Source organism: Panthera onca, chromosome C2 (genome assembly GCF_046562875.1).
Source record: "Panthera onca isolate mPanOnc1 chromosome C2, mPanOnc1 haplotype 2, whole genome shotgun sequence".
Taxonomy (NCBI): Eukaryota; Metazoa; Chordata; class Mammalia; order Carnivora; family Felidae; genus Panthera; species Panthera onca.
The window spans coordinates 120710103-120729156 of record NC_138347.1 but is presented as its reverse complement, the minus strand read 5'-3'; the positions used below and the strand labels follow the sequence as shown (position 1 = coordinate 120729156).

The window sequence follows — 19054 nt, the reverse complement described above, 5'->3', positions numbered from 1 at the left end:
CCAGGGCTGCAGGTTGAGTGAGACCGCTTTAGGTGCACGGGCATGATCATAAACCCCTAGCAACAGGGAAGCTGGCAACTAAAGGGTTAATATTAGACACCCACTCCTGAACCAAAATCCAAACATAAAAACCAACCCATGACTCCAATAAACTGTGTGGTTCATGACCTAACATAGATGAAAGGGGTGATAGGGCACACAAGATGGAAAGTGTAATAAACAAACAAACACACAAGCAAAAAAGCCTCCGTTAATGAGCATTCTGACCACGATCAAATCACATGCAAATTGGGAGCTGTCTATTTGAATTGTGTAATTGGAACTCATCACATGGGGGAAGAAATTCATAGGGTAGAATTTGGATTGTACTAGGGAGACACTGAACTGAACCACTAAAGGTTAATGGAGCAGTTAAGCTGAGGAAAGTTGCAAAATCAATTTTACAGCCAGGATGTTTGTACGTTCTTTCATTCATTCACTCAACAAATATTTGCTCAGTGTGCTCAGTGTACTCCATATGCAAAGCACTCATACTAAGTCCTAAAGCAGTTTTAAAGATGGGCATGACAGTAGTATAAAACGTTCACACTGATTTCTTTAAGTGGCAACATGTCTGCCTTTGAGTTGTTATGTTTCCCACAAATTATGGTCTTTGTCTTAAGAAACTTATTTTCTGGGACGTTTCTGAAAGACTGGAACCCTACCATTCATGGTATGTCAGATAGTTTTCTTTATTTTGTTTTTTTATTTGAGAGAGAGAGAGAGAGAGACAGACAGGGAGGGAGAGGGGCAGAGGAAAAAGAGAATCTTAAGCAGGCTCCACACTCAGTGCAGAGCCCAATATGGGGCTTGATTCCATGACCCTGGGATCATGACCTGAGCCAAAATCAAGAGTTGGTGCCCAATAGTTTTCAGAAGAATGAAGGATGATTTTTAATTTTAGTCTGGGATTGGTCTGTCTTTAACACTTTTTAATACTTGCTAATCTTCCTCTCCTTTAAAAACAAAACAAAACAGAGATCACGTCTAAACCTTTTATAGGCGATAATCTAACTAGAATTTAATAACTTTCTTTTGGTTTTTGGTTACCTTTCAGTTTTGGAACATGATGGTTTTCCATACCATTTTTATTTATATAATTTTTATTTAAAATAAACACAGGTCAGGTCTGGAGCAAGGAGTCAGATGAAAGAAAATAGTGGATAAATAATAGAACAATATGTGCATGTGGCAAGAAAGAGGGGAAGTAGCAGTGGAAAGAGCGAAATTTGGGAACCTTACGAGGAGAAGTGAGGCGTACTTCGCTCAGCTAACTCAGTGGTTCAAGCAGGAGCCGCAGAACACGCTAGGCATTGGCTGCCTCTTCCTTCTGTGGTAATTATGGAAGCTCCCAGAAGGAGGCTTTTCTGCCTGTCGTTCTGTGGATGGAGACTGGCATTGGAGCAAGGGGCCTTCCAAGTGGGGAAATGACTGTGGAAGCCTGAGAGTCAAGGTGTGTGCTACAGTTGACGGTGGTGCCCCAACTGAAGTATGCATCAGAATCAGCAGGAGGGCTTTTCCAGGTACTGTTGGAAATGCTGGAGGTAATATCCAGTGACTGGGGGAAAGGGAGTGTTTAAACCTCACCTGGAGAAGGTTGTTGAAGGCCATGTGAAAAGGCCTGTGAATCTGGAGAATAAACACAGAACTGGAGGTCTGGCCGCTGAGCTTGGAGTGTGCATCCTTTTGTGGTTATGGACTTGCAATACCACCAGGTGCTTCTGTTTCCTCAGTTCTTCCCAGCAGTCAGTGACTAAACTCTGTTTTAGCACATTTATGTATCTCTCCCATTGCCCATGAGACCTCCTTGCATATTAGCCCCAGTTGGGTGGCACTTTCGTGGGAGAGATTGGGAGGAGAATGCTTGGATGTGGGAGGACGGAGAGATCTTCTGATCTGGATTCTCTGTTCTTGCTTTGTATCGAAGCTGAGTACCGGGTTAGGCTTTCAGTAATCCTTGGGGGACACCATGAAGTCAGGAAGCTAAAATTCTACTGGACCTAGTTATTCATGGGCAAAATTAGTGCCTCATTTCCAGTCCTCTTGAAATATCTATCCTTCTCTGGTGAGCGATTATAAGGATGAACATCTGTAAATTGCTTTGAAAGTGAACCATGGTTGTGCCAGGAGATGACATTATCTACCTTCTCTTGACGGCAAGAAACAGCAATATGGGGGGTCTTGTAGGTAAATAAAGACTTTTTGAATCAGGAGGAATCATGGGATTAAACTAAATGTGAGCCCCAAATGCACACAGTGCATATTCAGCACTTTGCCTTGAACTACCAGATGGATAATAATCTGTTAGGGGATATTCTGTGTGGGTTATTTAAAAGGATATAAAAGATTGCTGACCCTGACTGGGACTGTATGCAAGCTGTGGGCTCATCTGCAGCGATTGTACACATATTTCTAAGGGTTTCCAGCAAAACATAAGTAAACAATTGCCTGCCTGAGTGATATGGGAGTTTCATAAGGGCCATAAACACCCAAGCTGATGGCCAACATGGTTGGACAAATCCAGCTGTTTACAGAAACAAGGCCATTCAGCCAAAAACATACCAAATGGCACCATCTTTCATGGGTTCTTTTCCAACATGCCATGCCAAGCAGAAGGGTAAAATCTGAGAGATGGATGCCCAAGTGTTCTGACCTGGTGACACCAGCAAAAATGCTGCAAACATGTGAAGATATCGTGGCCTTCACATCATTATGGACAGAATTAAACAAGCCAGGGATCCAAAAGCCTCCAGAGCAGTGCCATGCATATTAATTGAGAACAATTAGTTTTCACTGGAGAGGCCTTCTTTCTGTCATTAGTGACTGTTACTCCCACTTTGTCGGCACTGCTATTCTGTCAAACCCGATATTATGTGTTACGATGCTGCACATCCAATCTTCATTCTCTAGGTTCAGAGTCCAGGCCATGGCAATGGCTGAACATTGGTTTTCCATAATAGGTGTTAAGGGATGAACTGAACCAGTAGGGCTAAAGCCCAACAGTCTCTTATGTTCTGTGCAGAGGAGGTTTGGGGGAAAAAACCCAAAATATCCACCATTAAAATAACAGTGGAAAAATAAATTTGAATGAACCCAGGTGTTTGTCATAAAAATCACAGCAAATATCTCAGTACAATAAATTCCTAATTTCTTATGTTTTCCTGGAATTTCATCAAGTCGATTAGATCCTGAAATAAATGACAAATGGGGCATTGGCTGGAAATGAAGAAAGCAATGCATTTTCATATAAAGGCTAGGAGTTTAGATATGTATTGGATTGGAATTTGACCTATGGCATTAAAATGCAGATTGTCTCCCAAAAACTGTAAGTGGGACACAGACCTGCAGATGAGACTTTTTTGCATAATAAGTTGTGTCCTAACAATGAAATCTTGCATAAAAATAGACAGCTAACAAGGCAAAGGAAAAGAAACAGTTCAACAAATCAACAAAACATTTTGTGCTCTAGAAATGAGTGTGACAGAAACCGAGCTCAAGCCGAAAGGTTGCTCCTTTGAAGTGAGTCAAACCACATGTTGTGTCGTGACTGAGAAAAGAGGAATCTGAAGAAGGACAAGGATATATCATCTGAAAACTAATGAGACGTTACATTTTAAGCCAAAGTTGCATCCAACTTTTTAGCATGTAACTAGGCAAGATCTGAGTCAGAGGATAAAGAGTTGACATAAAACTTTGGGGATTCAGAATTCAGACACTACCACAGAAAAGGAAAGGGGGAAAGGACAATCTATAGAGCTGAGAAGATGCAGAATGAAACAATCCAGGCTGAGAACTACTTTCTATCTCCAATTTTTCCCTCTGAGGGATTTGCTATCTTGTGACTGCCAAAACAATGCATGTATGAGACCGTACATTCCACTTTGTTCACCAATACATTTTAGAAATTATGCAGCATACATTAAGCACAGAGGTCACCTAAGGAAAGTTGCTGTTTCTGCATAACAGTTTGTCTATAAGTTACAAGAATAGAGAGATAGCATTGCCTAGAATGGAATCTGCTTTTGTGTGTGGCAACGTGTACCATGAGACTCATGACATGCCCCAAACACTCATTCTTCTGCAGAAAGAACCGATGTGACAGTATGTTGCTATTGTAATTAAGTGCTGCCACGATTTCTTTTTCTTTCTGTTTAATGCAAGCAAAGGAGGTATTTCTGTTGCTTTCGGCAAATACAAAAGTTGAGAGTAATGGACTAGTTCTGGGAATTGTGAGCATTATTTTACTTATTTTTGTGCTAAGAACAAAATATTCTTATATGGTTGTGCAAGTTGTGTACTGCACAAAGGCTCCAGCATCTGCTCATTAGCTGTGAACCCTGACAAGGGGCTGTACCTGGGGCAGGGAAGAGGGTAGGGAGGCATCTCTTTTTAATTTGCACTGCTCCAGGAGAATCCTCTATGAACCACCTGGTAATCTTATGTAGCCCAGAGGCAGGAATGGAGGGGACCAGTCCACCCACCTGCATGGCCCTGAGTAATTTATTGTAGGTGTTTACCCATCATTAAACATCAAAGTGGCTGCTACTTTGCTTCTTACACTCTAATGTGTGGACCAGTCACACAGGAATCTTGCTAAACGGCAGACACTGATGCAAGATGTCTTGGGCCTGAGATTTTGCATTCTAACAAGCTCTCAAGTGACCTCGTTCAGCTGATCCACTGACCACACTTTGGGTAGCAAGGCCCAGGGGACATCAAGGCCATCAAGACACACAGGTCAACTCCAGCTGTGATGGGCTCCATCCTCCCTGCTGTTTGAATACTTCTCCCCATCTTTCTGCACCCTTCCAATGTCAACCAGAACCCTTCCTGCCTGAAAAGAAGCCCTCACCAAACCAAATCCCCAAATATCCCTAACAGAAGAGGAGGAAAGAAAGTGATAGGACATCCTTCTTTCTTGTAGATCCTAAGTTCTTTCAACTTGCTTCATTCCTCCCTTAAGAGAAAAGACCCTTCATGTGGGGTGGGGGCAGGAATTACTAAGGGCTCCATGCCATGCTGTGTGCTTTACCTCTGAACCCTCCCTGGCCTTTTCTGTCTATTCTAGGAGACAGATATTATTATCCTATTTACAGATGGGAAACTGAAGCTCAAAGAGATTTCATATCTTGGCTAAGAACATTGAACTTGTAAGTAAACTTGTAGGGAATTAAATCCAGAGCTGATTCCAAATTCTGTACATGGGCCACTATCTGTTTTTAAATCTCAAAGAACTTAATTCTTTCTGTTAATAAAGAGACGGTTTTCCAATTGACCGCCTATTATCAGATACTGTGGTACCTGAGGTAGAAGTCACATTGAAGGCCTGAGGGTGTTACAGCAGACATCCCTTTATTTGTTTTAAACAGAATTCTATTAGTGCAGAGGCGTGTGGATGTCCCATGGAATTTCTGCCAATGTGATGTTATCTCTTCATCCTCATGACTGTTGATTTGGGTGACTGCTTAATTGTTTTTAAAGCATTTCTGATCAGGGACTGAAACTTCAGTGTCAAAGCTTCTCATCTTTTCAAATGTCATATTTCAAAATACTCTTGAGAGTTATCTCTCCTGACTGATCAGGATGGATGGGGGCGGGGGGGCAGAGATGGGTCTAGATGGTCCACAGAGAGGGGGATGGCTGCCTCTCAGCAGATACAGGGAGGCCTGGCCTCTGAGCATCTGTTAGGGTACAGACCTTCTGTGGAGAGAACAGGCTTACTCCAAGGAGGGATTCCTGTGAACTGGAGCTCCACACTGGGGATGAGAGGCAATAATCAGAGCAAAGCACTCTGCACACTCCCAGCTTCAACCCTGTTCAGTGTGTTCATAACTCGCAAGTCCTGACCAACTGAGGGAGAAAGCCAGGGAAATGAAATGATTTTCAAAGTGCTTCAAGACCACTGTCTAGCTGAGGATAGCAGAAGACACAGCTTTTACTGCCACTGGGCGATGTTTGGCATGGAGATGTGGAAAGAGATGACAGAAGCCGGGTCTCTTGTTTCCAGGTAATAGTTTCTCCAAGAAGCCTTGTCCTAGAAGTTATTCATCCTTACATGCTTCAGCATGATAAATAGCTTCATTCAGCACGCTGAGATGACCCAGCAGCCTAGCGCATCAGAGGGGTAGATGTGGCCCACACTAAATTGCCTTTAGTGAACTGAGCATTGACATTATGCCATTGGATTGCATTGACTGGTCTTATAAGAACCAGCACTTTCTGCCCCAACTCTATAGTCGTTTTTATTGTAGATTACAGAGACACATTTAAGGACTTAGTCTACTTTCTATACTGCATAATTCTTTTATGAGGACCCACAGCAAATCGACCAATAAGCATTTATTGAACACTTACATGCCAGATACTATGCTAGTATTGGGAAAAGAGTAGTAAACAAAGAAATCACATAAATGAGGCTTACAATAGAGGGAAGATAAAAAATTTTTTTCTTAGTTTTCTGTGTCAGGTAAGGCTGTTGGTCTCCTGACCAATTTTCTTTCTTTACACTGGCTACTGGGAAGCTCAGAACCAATTTTTTTTTTTTTTTTTTTTTGGCTCACCTCTAATAATTGAATAAGACCTCATGGAATGAATCGCTATATAGAAGCACACCCTTGGCTTCATGTTATTTTCCATTTGATCACTTTTCTTGTATTTATCTTTGTGGGCAATCTCACATCCCTACTATCTCTCTCTCTCTCTCTCTCTCTCTTTTTTATAGGGGGCTGTAATTAAATAATAATCAAAGAGCCCAGTAGGTCCTTGGAAGCAGAGGTCAGGAAATACTGATGATTAGATGTGGTTTCTGGGAGTAAATCTGACTAAAAAGGCATGCTAATTAGTGTGATAGCAGTCCTGGCTGTGTGGCTGAGGGGGCAGGGATTACAAGTGCGCAGCCCAGCCAGTGTTGGTGATAAATAAGGCCAGGGGAAGGTGTGAGTGGTGAGGTCACTGATGCCCATGTGGGGGCTGGGCTGCATGGAGATCCTATGATCACTGTCTGGCTAGATACTGGAATGTAAATGTGGGAACTCAGAAGAGAAAGCACTGCTTTAAGGGCAGGTGGAGAATAAGGCACAAAGATGAAGCATGAATGAAACCAAAGCTGCAATTAGGCAGTAAGCCATCACGTTGATTAGGAGTTTTTGGTTGTAAGTAACAAAAATGGACTCTGACAAACTTAATGGGGAGGAGGAAGAATTTGTGGATGCATTTGGAGTAGCTCACAGGATCTAAAAAATAAATCCTCCAGGTTAATAGGCTTAAAGACAGGGCCCCTCTGAAAGGTTAATGGAGCATCTCTCTAGGGCCCCACTGATGGGAGGAGGAGGCTGCAACTGTTTTCTGTTTTTCAGTCTGTCTGATGAAGATTCAGACTGTCTGGCACATACAAGGAGTTCAATACACATAGATTGAATGAATGAATGGAACTTTCATGAAGAGAACACTTAACTTGCTAAGTCTGGGTCCCACATACGCCCCTTGGGAGGAGAAGAGGAGTGCTTCGGCCAAAGTTCCCATCAAAGCCACAGTCAATGGGGTGGGGTGGTTCAGACACTGTGCCTGAAGAGAGGAAGAACGGAAGGGCAGGCCAACCCCAGAAGGGTGCCTGATGCAGGCAGCAGAGAAATGGCTGGTGGACTAGTTGTGGCAGGGGGACATCTCCTTGTCCAGTTAGCTTGTCCCTAATGTCTGGTAGGAAAAACTGTGCAAAGAGACTCCAAGGCTTTGTTCCCAATCTTCTGTCTTTATTCCCACACTCAGATGTGTCTTGCTAGTATTTATTTAAGAGTTTTGTGTGTATATTAACCAACGCAAAGGACCTATTTCCTCCTCTGAAATCCTCCTCTAGTTATTATCCCCTTAGAATGAGTTGGGGTAAGTATTCACTCTTCTTCTGTTCTCTGGAAGAGTTTGTAGAAGATAGGAATTATTTACCCCTTGAAAGTCTGGTAGAAAGCCTGATAAAGCCCTCTGGGCCTGTTGTTTTTCTTTTGGAAATATTTTAAATGACTGCTTCATTTCCTTATAATCATAAGACTGTACAGGCTATTTCTTTGTTTGACAATTAAGGCAAGTTTTTTTTTTTCCTCTTGGAACAACCATTTCATTAAAAAATTTTAAGTAAATTAAGTAGAGCGTTTATCTCTGGAGGTTTTTGGGCTCTGTAAAGGGCTCGTGAGTATTCATTATCTTATTTAAAATCATACGAAATAGAAGAGAGCCACCCTTGGACTGATGATGGTGTGTTTTAAATCAAGGATTATGATTAATCCAATTCTGTGCATTTAAGTTCCACTGAAAATGCATATTTGTTGCAAATATGAGTGAGCCAATCTATCTTGGTGTCCAGGGGTGAATCTGGCAGGCCCCCACTGACACTGACAAGCTTGGCTGGAAATTGTCCAGATACCCTTGACTTACATTTTTTTCCAAATCCTGATCATGGAGGAAGGTCTTGGAAGATTTTGATGCCATGGGCTGGGGTACTGGGCTGACAGCACCCCGGAATGTTAGGCCCCTATTTGTCAGGGATTAGGCAAAGGTCACAGCCAATGTCCAACAGCGTTCCTTTTCCCCATCACAGGGGTCCAAGAAGAGATACTGAAGGAGCATCCTGGAAAAGGATGTTCTATGCATTGCATGAACTGAATTGCAATGAACTAAACAGTGAGCTGAAATTAAGGACAGCCTATGGCATGACTGGCTCCTCTGCCAATGAAATTATTAGGTGACTTATTATATGTCTGGGTCATTACCATGCTAGAAGAATAAGTGGATTCAAATGAAAAGAATTTCTGAACACATGTGGGAAGAAAGGCATTGTTAGCAAGTCTTTGGATGTCATGACTTGTGACAAAGTTTGGAATTAATAATGACACCATGCAAAATGGTAAAATTTTTGCCAGCAAGGAGAGGGTGGAGATGCCGGAACCTGTAAATTTATGCCAGCTGAGCACTCGCTGTGGGGGCGTGTGGCAAATGGATTTACTATTTTGCCGACTCTAGTGAAGTGTTAGAAAATTGCAACAAAATTTTTCCTATGCAAACAATTGTTTAAAAAAGGGTCTTCCCTCAAATAACTGCAATTCATGGTGCTTTCTGAGTAACCACAAAGCCAGAGACTAAATTAAAAATACTAGAAATTATTTTTCTTGGAATCATGCTGAATATGAAAATGGAGATTTTCTTTCCTCCACAACACCCTCTCTCTATAATCAGGCTTTCAGTGAGCCAATATAACTTATTTATTTTTATGGGGAAAAGGTAGAGGGAAGAGGGGACAGGGACTTTTGAGACAGCAGCGGAAGAGAGGTGGGTGGGTCCAGAAATGGAGAGATGAGAAGTCACACAATTAAACTCTACCGCCTTCCTCTGTAAACAGGGATTAAGGGCGTCTGTCCTGACCCGTTCCAAGAGGGGATGCTTGCTACTTGAGAAAGCTGCACACAAAACTCTACTCTGTCCTAGAAACGTCTCATCCTTACACTTTATCAGAACGACAGGGGGAAAAGTTATTTGAACTCACTCAGGGCGTTATGGGTTTTTCTGGAAAACGGGGGAAAGTCTAGTTCTTTGAACATTTTTCTATCCTGAAAACCCACGTGAATTAGGTCACTTTTCAAGAGTCCTTGCACTCCTGAGATTCTATAAAACTCACTGAAGAATAATGGCGCAAACAGCAACATTTTAAATTTAGAAGAGTCCTTTGGCTGAGAGAGGCTACCCAAAATAGCACAAATGTAATTCTGCAGTAACTGTCAAACTTCCAAAAACTTCATCGGGCAGGAGGTAACAGAACACCTCCAGCAGATCCGCGCTCTGTTTACCCGCAGCCCGTGAGCTTCAAGACTCCTAGTGATTCGCTGCTACTCAGGCAAGGCCTCCAGTAGGGTTCGATCATCTGGGCATCTAACACCCAATCACCGCTGAATTACTGGATGCTATTATAAGTGTCCCCATTTTACGGATGCAATTGAGGGTATGGCTTAGTCCTCTCTTACTCTCAGGAGCGAGCGATTTTTCATCTTTTTGAAAAGAAAGCAACTCAAAATGACTTCTTCCAACGACCGTGTTTCCTTTAGTCGAATCATTTGAGCTCCTCTGTAAAAGCAAGAAGCAAGGCAAGTTGTTTTGTCTTTTTTTTTTTCTTTTTTTAACTGCAAACTACAACAACAAAGAGGCACTACTCCCCGACCCTCCACCACCCCGGTTCCCGAGGATGTCAGTCACCCTGGAAGCGTCACCGAAAGCGGAGGTCGGGAGAGCATTTTCGGGCGGCAGCCCGAGCGGCCCTGTCCGTAGGTGGAGTAAAGCGGGAGGCAAGACGCCCCGCCTGCACACTCCTCCCGAAAACTGATGCGTCTTCTTTGACCCGGGGGTCAGAAAGATTTATTACTTCCTCAGTGAGGGAGAAACCCCAGACCAGCTGGAATGCGTGAGCCGGGAGTAGAAAGCCTGCAAGCGGCGCTCGGCGTCCTCGGAGCGCTCCCGGGAGCGGCTGTGTCCCCGGTTCCCGGAGGAGCCGGGCGGTGCAGACGCCGAGGGAAGAGCAGAGTGGGCGGCCGCTGAGGGATTTCTGTTCAAACTTTATCACCAACTCTTTCTGAGAGCAAAAATATGCGGCTGAGCCTGGCAGCGGCAAGGAGACTCCCAAGTTTCTCAGAGCCCCCGACGCCCGATCGCTCCGAACCCCGCGCTCGCGCCCAGGCCTTATGCGCACGGATTGTTACGGCCTCTGCCGTGCGGCTGGCGGCCCGGGCTGCGTCGCCGTGAATCGAGTCCCGCATCTCCAGCCCCCAAGGCGGCGGCGGCTGGAGCCCGACTCTGGGAGGAGGGCGGGCGCGGGACGGGCGGAGGAGGAGGGCAGCGCGGCGAAGGGGAGGAGCCGCAGCGACAGACGGCGGCGCGCACCAACCCGGCGCCGGCTGGCAGGAGCCGCGCAGAGGCTGGCCCGAGCGTGTTGCAGCCGCTCCGCGTAGGGGGAGTCGGGTAGCAGCATCCTCCCGGGCGCCGCTCTCGCGCGGCGGCAGCGGCGGGGGCTTTCTCTGCCCGGATACCTCTTTGGCCAGAACTGGTCGGTGCCAGGGGGCGGGCCGACAAGAGAGCGCTGCAGACTCGGGCCCCTTGGGCGATTGTTGTGTGTGTAGGGTCCTCCCCGGCCAGTCGGAGGCTGCGGAGCGGCGGGCGCTGCCGGCAATGCCGGCCCGGGCATCCTCCGAGTGATGGAAGAAGCAGCTGCTGCCGCTGCAGGGTCTCGCTGCGCCCCATCCACCGCCGCCAGAGAGATGGGAAGGTTCGGGGCGCGGAGGCCGAGAGCGAGAAAGGCGGAGCCGCTTTGCCGGGAGCTGGGTCCTGTATAAGCCCCCTCCCCCAGCCGGCTTCGCCCCCCAAAGCGAGGAAGGAAGCTGCGGTCTCGAGAGGGCGGCGGAGACGCCGCTGGAGCTGGGCACGCCGGCCTCAGCGGAGCGCAGAGCAGGGTTCCAGGCCCGGTGAAAGTTTCCCTTCCCAAGCCGCAGGGCGCCTGCCGCCCGGAAACTGCCCAGGGCTTGCGGTGCTGAGTCCCGCGGACCCCTCTGAGGCGCGGGGACTCCCGCGGAAGACAGAGAAATCGAGGAACGAGTGACAGCAGGACAGACCGCCCGGCCGTGAACCCGGGCGGCTCTGGGGTGCGCCCGCGGCTCCAGGTGAGCGGGGGAGCCTGGCAGACCCGAGGGTGGGCGTTACTTAGGTGGAGGAGGCGGATGGGGAGGAGGATTGGGGCGCATCGGCTTACTCTGCTTCCCCTCGCAGGTCTTTCTCGGAGCCGCTGCCATGGGAGAGCCAGCTTTGGGCGTCGGGGACCAGCCGCCGCTGCTGCCGCGCCTGCCTCGGAGCCGCGGCCCCAGTCCCCGCGCCCGAAGTCGGCCCGCTGCGTCCCCCTCTCGGGCTGCAGGGCCGCCTCCGCCGCGTCGCCGGCCCCGGCTGTGCCTGTGATGAGCCGCAGCCCGCTGCGAGCCCTGCCCCCGGGCGCGCTCCCCCGGTTGCTCCCGGCCGCGCCTGCCGCCGCGCCGCGCGCCCTGCTCCCGCCGTGGCCCCGGCGCCCGGGCCGTCGTTGGCCCGCGTCCCCGCTCGGAATGAAGGTGTTCCGCAGGAAGGCGCTGGTGCTGTGCGCGGGCTACGCGCTGCTGCTGGTGCTCACCATGCTCAACCTCCTGGACTACAAGTGGCACAAGGAGCCGCTGCAGCAGTGCAGCCCCGACGGGCAGCTGGGTGCCGCGGCGGGGGCGGCTGGCGGCGGCTGGGGGCGCCCGGGGCCGCCGCCAGCAGTGCCGCCCCGCGTACACACCCGCCTGGACCCCCGCACGCCGTACCGCCCTCCCGCCGCCGCCGCCGCCGCCGCCGCCGCCGCCGTCGTTGGGGCGGCCCCCGCCGCCGCAGCAGGGGTGGCGGGGGCCGTAGCCACTCCCCGCAATGGCACTCGGGGCACCGGGGGTAGCGGAGAGAAGCGGCAGTTGGTGTATGTGTTCACCACGTGGCGCTCGGGCTCATCTTTCTTCGGTGAGCTCTTCAACCAGAACCCCGAGGTGTTCTTTCTGTACGAGCCAGTGTGGCACGTGTGGCAAAAACTGTACCCAGGGGACGCTGTTTCCCTGCAAGGGGCTGCGCGGGACATGCTGAGCGCTCTGTATCGCTGCGACCTCTCCGTCTTCCAGCTGTACAGCCCCGCGGGCAGCGGGGGGCGCAACCTCACCACGCTGGGCATTTTTGGTGCGGCCACCAACAAAGTGGTGTGCTCCTCGCCACTCTGCCCCGCCTACCGCAAGGAGGTCGTGGGGCTGGTGGACGATCGTGTGTGCAAGAAGTGCCCACCGCAGCGCCTGGCGCGCTTTGAGGAGGAGTGCCGCAAGTATCGCACGCTGGTCATCAAGGGCGTGCGTGTCTTCGACGTGGCCGTGTTGGCGCCGCTGCTGCGCGACCCCGCCCTGGACCTCAAGGTCATCCACCTAGTGCGCGATCCTCGTGCTGTGGCCAGCTCACGCATCCGCTCGCGCCACGGTCTCATCCGCGAGAGCCTGCAGGTAGTGCGCAGCCGGGACCCGAGAGCCCACCGCATGCCCTTCCTGGAGGCCGCTGGCCACAAGCTCGGTGTCAAGAAGGAGGGTGTGGGCGGCCCGGCAGACTACCACGCGCTTGGCGCTATGGAGGTCATTTGCAACAGCATGGCCAAGACACTGCAGACGGCCCTGCAGCCCCCGGACTGGCTGCAAGGCCACTACCTGGTGGTGCGGTACGAGGACCTGGTGGGAGACCCCGTCAAGACCCTACGGAGGGTGTACGACTTTGTGGGGCTGCTAGTGAGCCCCGAAATGGAACAGTTTGCCCTCAACATGACCAGTGGCTCAGGCTCCTCCTCTAAGCCTTTTGTGGTGTCCGCTCGCAACGCCACGCAGGCCGCCAACGCCTGGCGGACGGCCCTCACCTTCCAGCAGATCAAACAGGTGGAGGAGTTTTGCTACCAGCCCATGGCCGTGCTGGGCTATGAGCGGGTCAATAGCCCCGAAGAGGTCAAAGACCTCAGTAAGACCCTGCTCCGGAAGCCCCGGCTCTGAGAGGGTTTTCTGGGAGACTTGATTCCTTGTAGAGACACCCACGGGAGGATTGTGGTGTATTTAAACAAAAACAGCCCAGACCCAAACTGAGGAAGCCCACGTATTCTATTATAGATATATAATATAAATAACCACACAGGCACTTGCTGTCAATGTTTTGAGTCATTGAATTTCAAGGAACAGCCACAATACACACACGTCTCAGAAAAGGCAAGACTTGAAAGCTCTGACCAGCTCCCCTCCTCTCCTCTCCCCTACCTTTTTTCTCCCTTCCTTTTTCTCCCAGTTCTTACCCTCTCTCCTACCTGCCTTGTGTTTTGAAGTGGGATGTTGATTAAATCAAGGTCCAGTATCTTAAATCTTGTTTACAAAATTTTCGTCGCATCTGTGAACACGTAAAAGAGTCATTTGGATGTGGGGTGGGGTGGGGTGGAGAAAGGGGAAGTTGTCCAGGAGCACAAAGCTCTGTTGGACAAACCAAGGAGGCATTCTTCTAAAAGTAGACTTGTGTAAAAGGCAAAGGTTATAAAGTGAGTATTAATTAAAAAAAGGTAATAAATAATATTCTTTTTAATATCTGCCTCCATTACTTTGGATTTACCTGTGCTACTTGTCCTGTGTAGCTTCGGACGGAATTTGCTTCCCCTCCCCCCACCCCATTTTCCCAGTCTGTTTCCTAGAAAACTGCTAGGACGGGTGGCAGCAGCTTCTGACTCCTTGATAAGAACCTTGGAGTTGTTTTCTCACACGTAAATCACAGCCTGTCAGGTGCCCAGGAATGGGAACAAACCTTGAAATTCTAAAGGCAAAAACCAAGCAAGGCACTGGAGGAGAAGGCCCACTCTACTTTCCTGTTCCACTGTGGGCACAGAAAGGAAGAAGCAACCCCGTGAGGATTTGACGGCATTCGGTTTTGATTATTGTTGGGTTAAGACTGGGGAAACTTGACGCAGAGACGTGTTTTGGTGCTGAGGTTAGTTCAGAAAAAGGATTTTGTTTTTTGAAGAAAAGTGTGTAATTAAAATTTCTGAGGATTAAAACATAGACCTCGAAAATTAGTGTGAACACATTGTTGACAATGGTAGCAACTTCTTTAGAAAAATGAAAGAAGTATATGTGTCTGGAGTGTTTTTCTGCCTGTGACATAGTACATGGAGGCATTTGAAAAGGGGAAGTTTTTATCTGAGAACCATAAGGGTACGCACAGGCTTTTCCTTTTCTTTCTTGCTTCCTATTTAAATTAGTGCAAACAATATGAATTTATAATGGCTTACTTGGGATGCCCATGAGGCTACATCGCTTTTCCTTACTGTGTTTCCTAAAAGTAAAATTGCAAAGAAGTTATAACATGTTGCAGACAGTATAAGGCTTCAGCCAAGAGCTTCTTTTAGATATGAAAATGAATTATGGGAAAGAGGAAATGAAATGAATTATGAGTAAGCGTGTTGGATTTTGAGATTTGGTATTTTCCAGGGAGAAAACCATTCCAATTTTCCTGCAATGGTAATGGTGTTGCTGCTGTTCTGAGCCCATTTGTACTGAAACATTCTACAGAATGTCATATTACAATAAGAAGTTATGAAGCCTGAATAGGAACAAGAGACAGTGTAGTTCTGTGTTTCATTAAATACGGTACAAGTTCAATATCATCATGACTTTATTTTCTGTAATTTATTGTGAAATCTCTGCAGGCCAAGCTGTGTTGGTTAAATGCCGAGGATTTTAAGGAAAATATGATGAAAAATAATACATACATGGGAAATATTTAACACAAGATGATTCTTAAGTATAATTTTCATTACAAGGTGAAATCTCACCACGCTGTTAAGCATTCAAGATAAAGAAGCACAGAAGTTAAAAAGAAAAGTTGTATTTAGCAGTGGATTTTATAACATATTCTAGAATGATTAGTTCCTGACTTACTAAAATAGTTTATAGTGTTGTGTTTATTAAACCAGATTGTAGCTATAACATATCGATCCTGTTTTCTATGGTGTTTTCATGGTAGCGCCTATGCTGAAGTATCATGGCCAATAGTGGAATATTTGCAATAGCTTTAATTTAAGAAGACTTTAAAATTAAATGAACAAAATTAATATGAATGTGGGATGACTATAGATGACACAGGTTTAACAGGAAATCAAGGCAGCATCATTAAAAAGCAACCATTCTGAATAAAATAACCACTTAAAAACAAATTTCATACGGCATGAGAATCAGCTGTCGCTTAATCACAGTAGGATTCATGCTTGGTTTTTGAGTGAAGGAGTTTTAAACAGTTGAATTCATTCTCCTCTCAGTATATCTAAGGACTTTGTGTTGAAGTGGAATTATGCTGTTTTTGGATTTTGTATTAAAAAAAATATTAGATGCTGTATAGAGCCTTTGCAGCCTGCAGAGCATTGTGGCCTCTGCTCAGATGAAATTTTAAGCGTAAACACAGAACATTTGTCCCCTGTGCTGTGTCTGAACGTGGTTTCCGCCTGAAATACCCTTGTTTTGTAGCGATGCATTCTCTCCACTCTGCCACTCTGTAATTTGAAAGGTGAATTGTCGCTCCTGGAGATTTGTTCCTAGCTGCATTCTAGGAAAGCAAGACAAGTGTAGTTCCCACTCACGGCCGACATAGTCATATCAGTGGCATCCAGCTTCCACGGGTTTGAGAAGGAGAGACGCATTTTTTTGGTGTTAATAAGCTTCTGTCAGCCCCTGGTGCAAGCAGACCTGTGTCCCAACAAATTGCAACAGAACCTGTGACGATTTCTGAGGCAGCAAACGTAAAAGAGATCCTTTCACATTTCCCAACTTGGCAGGATATCCATCAGCAGGAGGAAATATTCTTCAGAGCAGGTTATCTGAGTGATTTTTATTTTCAGATTCTGCTTAGCTGATAGCACGCCTGACTTACTCCTTTGACTTTGGAATGCCTTTGTTAATTAGAAAGCTCTATTTAGAAAATGTAGCCTACCCAGTGCATTTAGTCAACAAATATGAGTTTAGAACAAGGCAGCGGCACTGGCTGGGTGCTTGAATTTCAGGGAGCTCAGAGGCACTCAAAGGCCTGATTCAGTCTGACCTGTGGGCACCTTGCAGGCAGGGACTGGGGCAAATCCTGTACCCTTCAGTGTCCATAGAGTGAGTACTTGACAAACACTTGCTAAGTACCTCCACGAAATCTAGAACTATCAAAATTTGAAAGTCCTCAGAAGGGCAAGAGTGGAAGAATGTGTTACCTGTTTGGAGAAACTGCCAAGCTGTTCACCAAAGTTTGCTGAAGGAAAGGGGGCCTTAGGCTCCTATGTTGATGTGGGGAATGGGCAATAGGAACATCTTCAGGATTTCCAGGGTGACTGTACATAGGCTAGTATTTCCCACAGATGAAGTAGAAACAAAAACTCAGAATTTCTGAATGTGGACAAGTAAAAATTTCCAAATGAGGAATTTGATGTTTATTCTTTGTTTTCCCAATTGCATTAACAAGATAAAGGCAGAACTCAAAACATCCCTGCAGAAGAAATGAACTCTCTGAGGGAGAGCTATGAGGTTGTTCATTATTGCAGAAGCCATGTAATATTTATTTATTATTTTGAGTGCTTTGGATGTGCAGTTTAAAGGACTTTGAGGTGGATTTCACCCAGGCATAGGAATAGTTACTTTCGGGAAGTTTGGCCTATTGTGGATGCTGAATGAGACAATGGCTGCCTGTTCCCATGCATCTCTGCCTGGCCGTGGCCAGTTCTGTCCAGGATTTCTGTTGCACACAGTATAGTTGCGGCTGGATTATGCTATCGGTTTGAAATTAATGTGAATCTGAGTGAGGCTGTTAATTAACATTCCCTGGGTCTGAGCAATGAAATAAAGATCATGTTTGAAACCTCGTCTCTAGAGATGACTTCAGAAAGACCAAGAGGGAAATAAAAAGGCATGTTTTATCTGTAGTTGCGAATAAGGATGAGGTGTCACTTTACCACCCTCCCCCAACTTTCTTCCCTCCCCACACATGACACCCATGCGCGTCTGCACATGCATTTGAGTTCCTGTGTTGTCTTCAGTCTGGAAAAGAGAACGTTTGACACCAGCTAACAGGTATGTGGGGAGGGGTACTTTCGATTTCAGGTGAAATTGGGAGAGTGAGTGGCCAATGATTCTATCAGAACCTATGACTGTTCTGTGTCAGGATCCAGTGTGGACAGGTAGAAAATGACAGTTGCAAAGTGAGGAATGGCTTGAACTGTGTAATGGGCTGTCTTGAGGTAAATGCACACGTTACAGACCCCTCTTGTCATTCACCTTGAGGAGGGCCCCTTCAAATCTGTCACGGTGAAGAACGTAATTTGTTTATGTCCTTCCCCCCCTTTCTGGACTTGAGCTGCTACTTTTGCGGTTCAAATGCATGCCACTGAGCCAGCTCGGGTACAGGCTCTCGTACGAGTGTTTAATAATTTAAATTACAGGGCTTGACTTTTATTACATCTGATGCAATTCTGCACACAAGTATGCTGAGGAAATTGTTAAATTCTGAATAACACATTAAGCTTATAGAATGGGAAACTTTATGAACCAGTGCTTGGATGTGGTATTGTTTGTAAACTTGAAGGGGCCTTGAGGGAGTAGGAGCCTATCCTATACTTGGCAGGATGGTAAAGGATGATCAAGTGTGGCTAAGGCCAAAGCTTAACTTTTGGTTGAACCAGTTACTTGTAATCAGAGATCAAAAAGTGTTTGGGGACTGCTTGAACTTGCAGGTTTGTGATAGTCACCCTGCCAAGTGAATAGCGGTGAAAACGATCACCAAAGTGGCTCCCATCCCAAAGTGCACAGGCAGGGCTTGGCAGAAATTCACCTTGAAGCAGTTAATCCTCTAGACAGGACCAGCTAAATAATTTGTGGAGCGCAGTACAGAATGAAGGTGTGGAACCCCTTGTTAAAAAAAATTATGAAGCATTTCAGTTGAGCAACAGCAAAGAGTTAAACCAAACGTGGTGTCCTTCTGGCTGCGGGGCCTGCAAACTGCACAGGCTGTGTGCCGTGGAGGCAGTCCTGCATCGGATGCAGGGACTGAAATGCCTGACTATAGGAGAGAGCAAATAATGGTGGCATTCAAGTTCCTGGGAAATCAGTGCAAAGGTAGAAGCTATTGTGTGCAACTATAATTAAAGCAAAGACATACCAGTGAGACAAATGTACTTTGCATGATGGAATTCTAAGGAGGTGGATGTGCACATGACAAATAATCCTTAGTAATTGCAGCCAGTGATTGACAAGGCCTTCTGAGTCATCAGTTGGGCTTGAGGGCACTTGGGACTGAGTGTTCTGAGGACTGGTCGGACAGAGACAGCCTATGCTGTTGCAGGAATCCTCACAAGAACAGGATAGACGTCTTCCAGGAGGACAGAGAGCACACTCTCCTTGTCCTCAGCAAG

The 19054-nt window shown here is 46.9% G+C and overlaps 1 protein-coding gene across 1 annotated transcript; it reads left to right on the top strand.

Moving 5' to 3' along the window:
* The first annotated feature begins 10945 nt into the window (after nucleotides 1-10945).
* CHST2 (carbohydrate sulfotransferase 2) lies at nucleotides 10946-17505 on the top strand. Its single transcript, XM_060638867.3, has 2 exons — nucleotides 10946-11726; nucleotides 11833-17505. The coding sequence occupies exon 2, from the start codon at nucleotides 12015-12017 to the stop codon at nucleotides 13629-13631; it is 1617 nt and encodes a 538-aa protein (XP_060494850.2). The 5' UTR covers nucleotides 10946-11726; nucleotides 11833-12014; the 3' UTR covers nucleotides 13632-17505.
* The last annotated feature ends 1549 nt before the right edge of the window (nucleotides 17506-19054 follow it).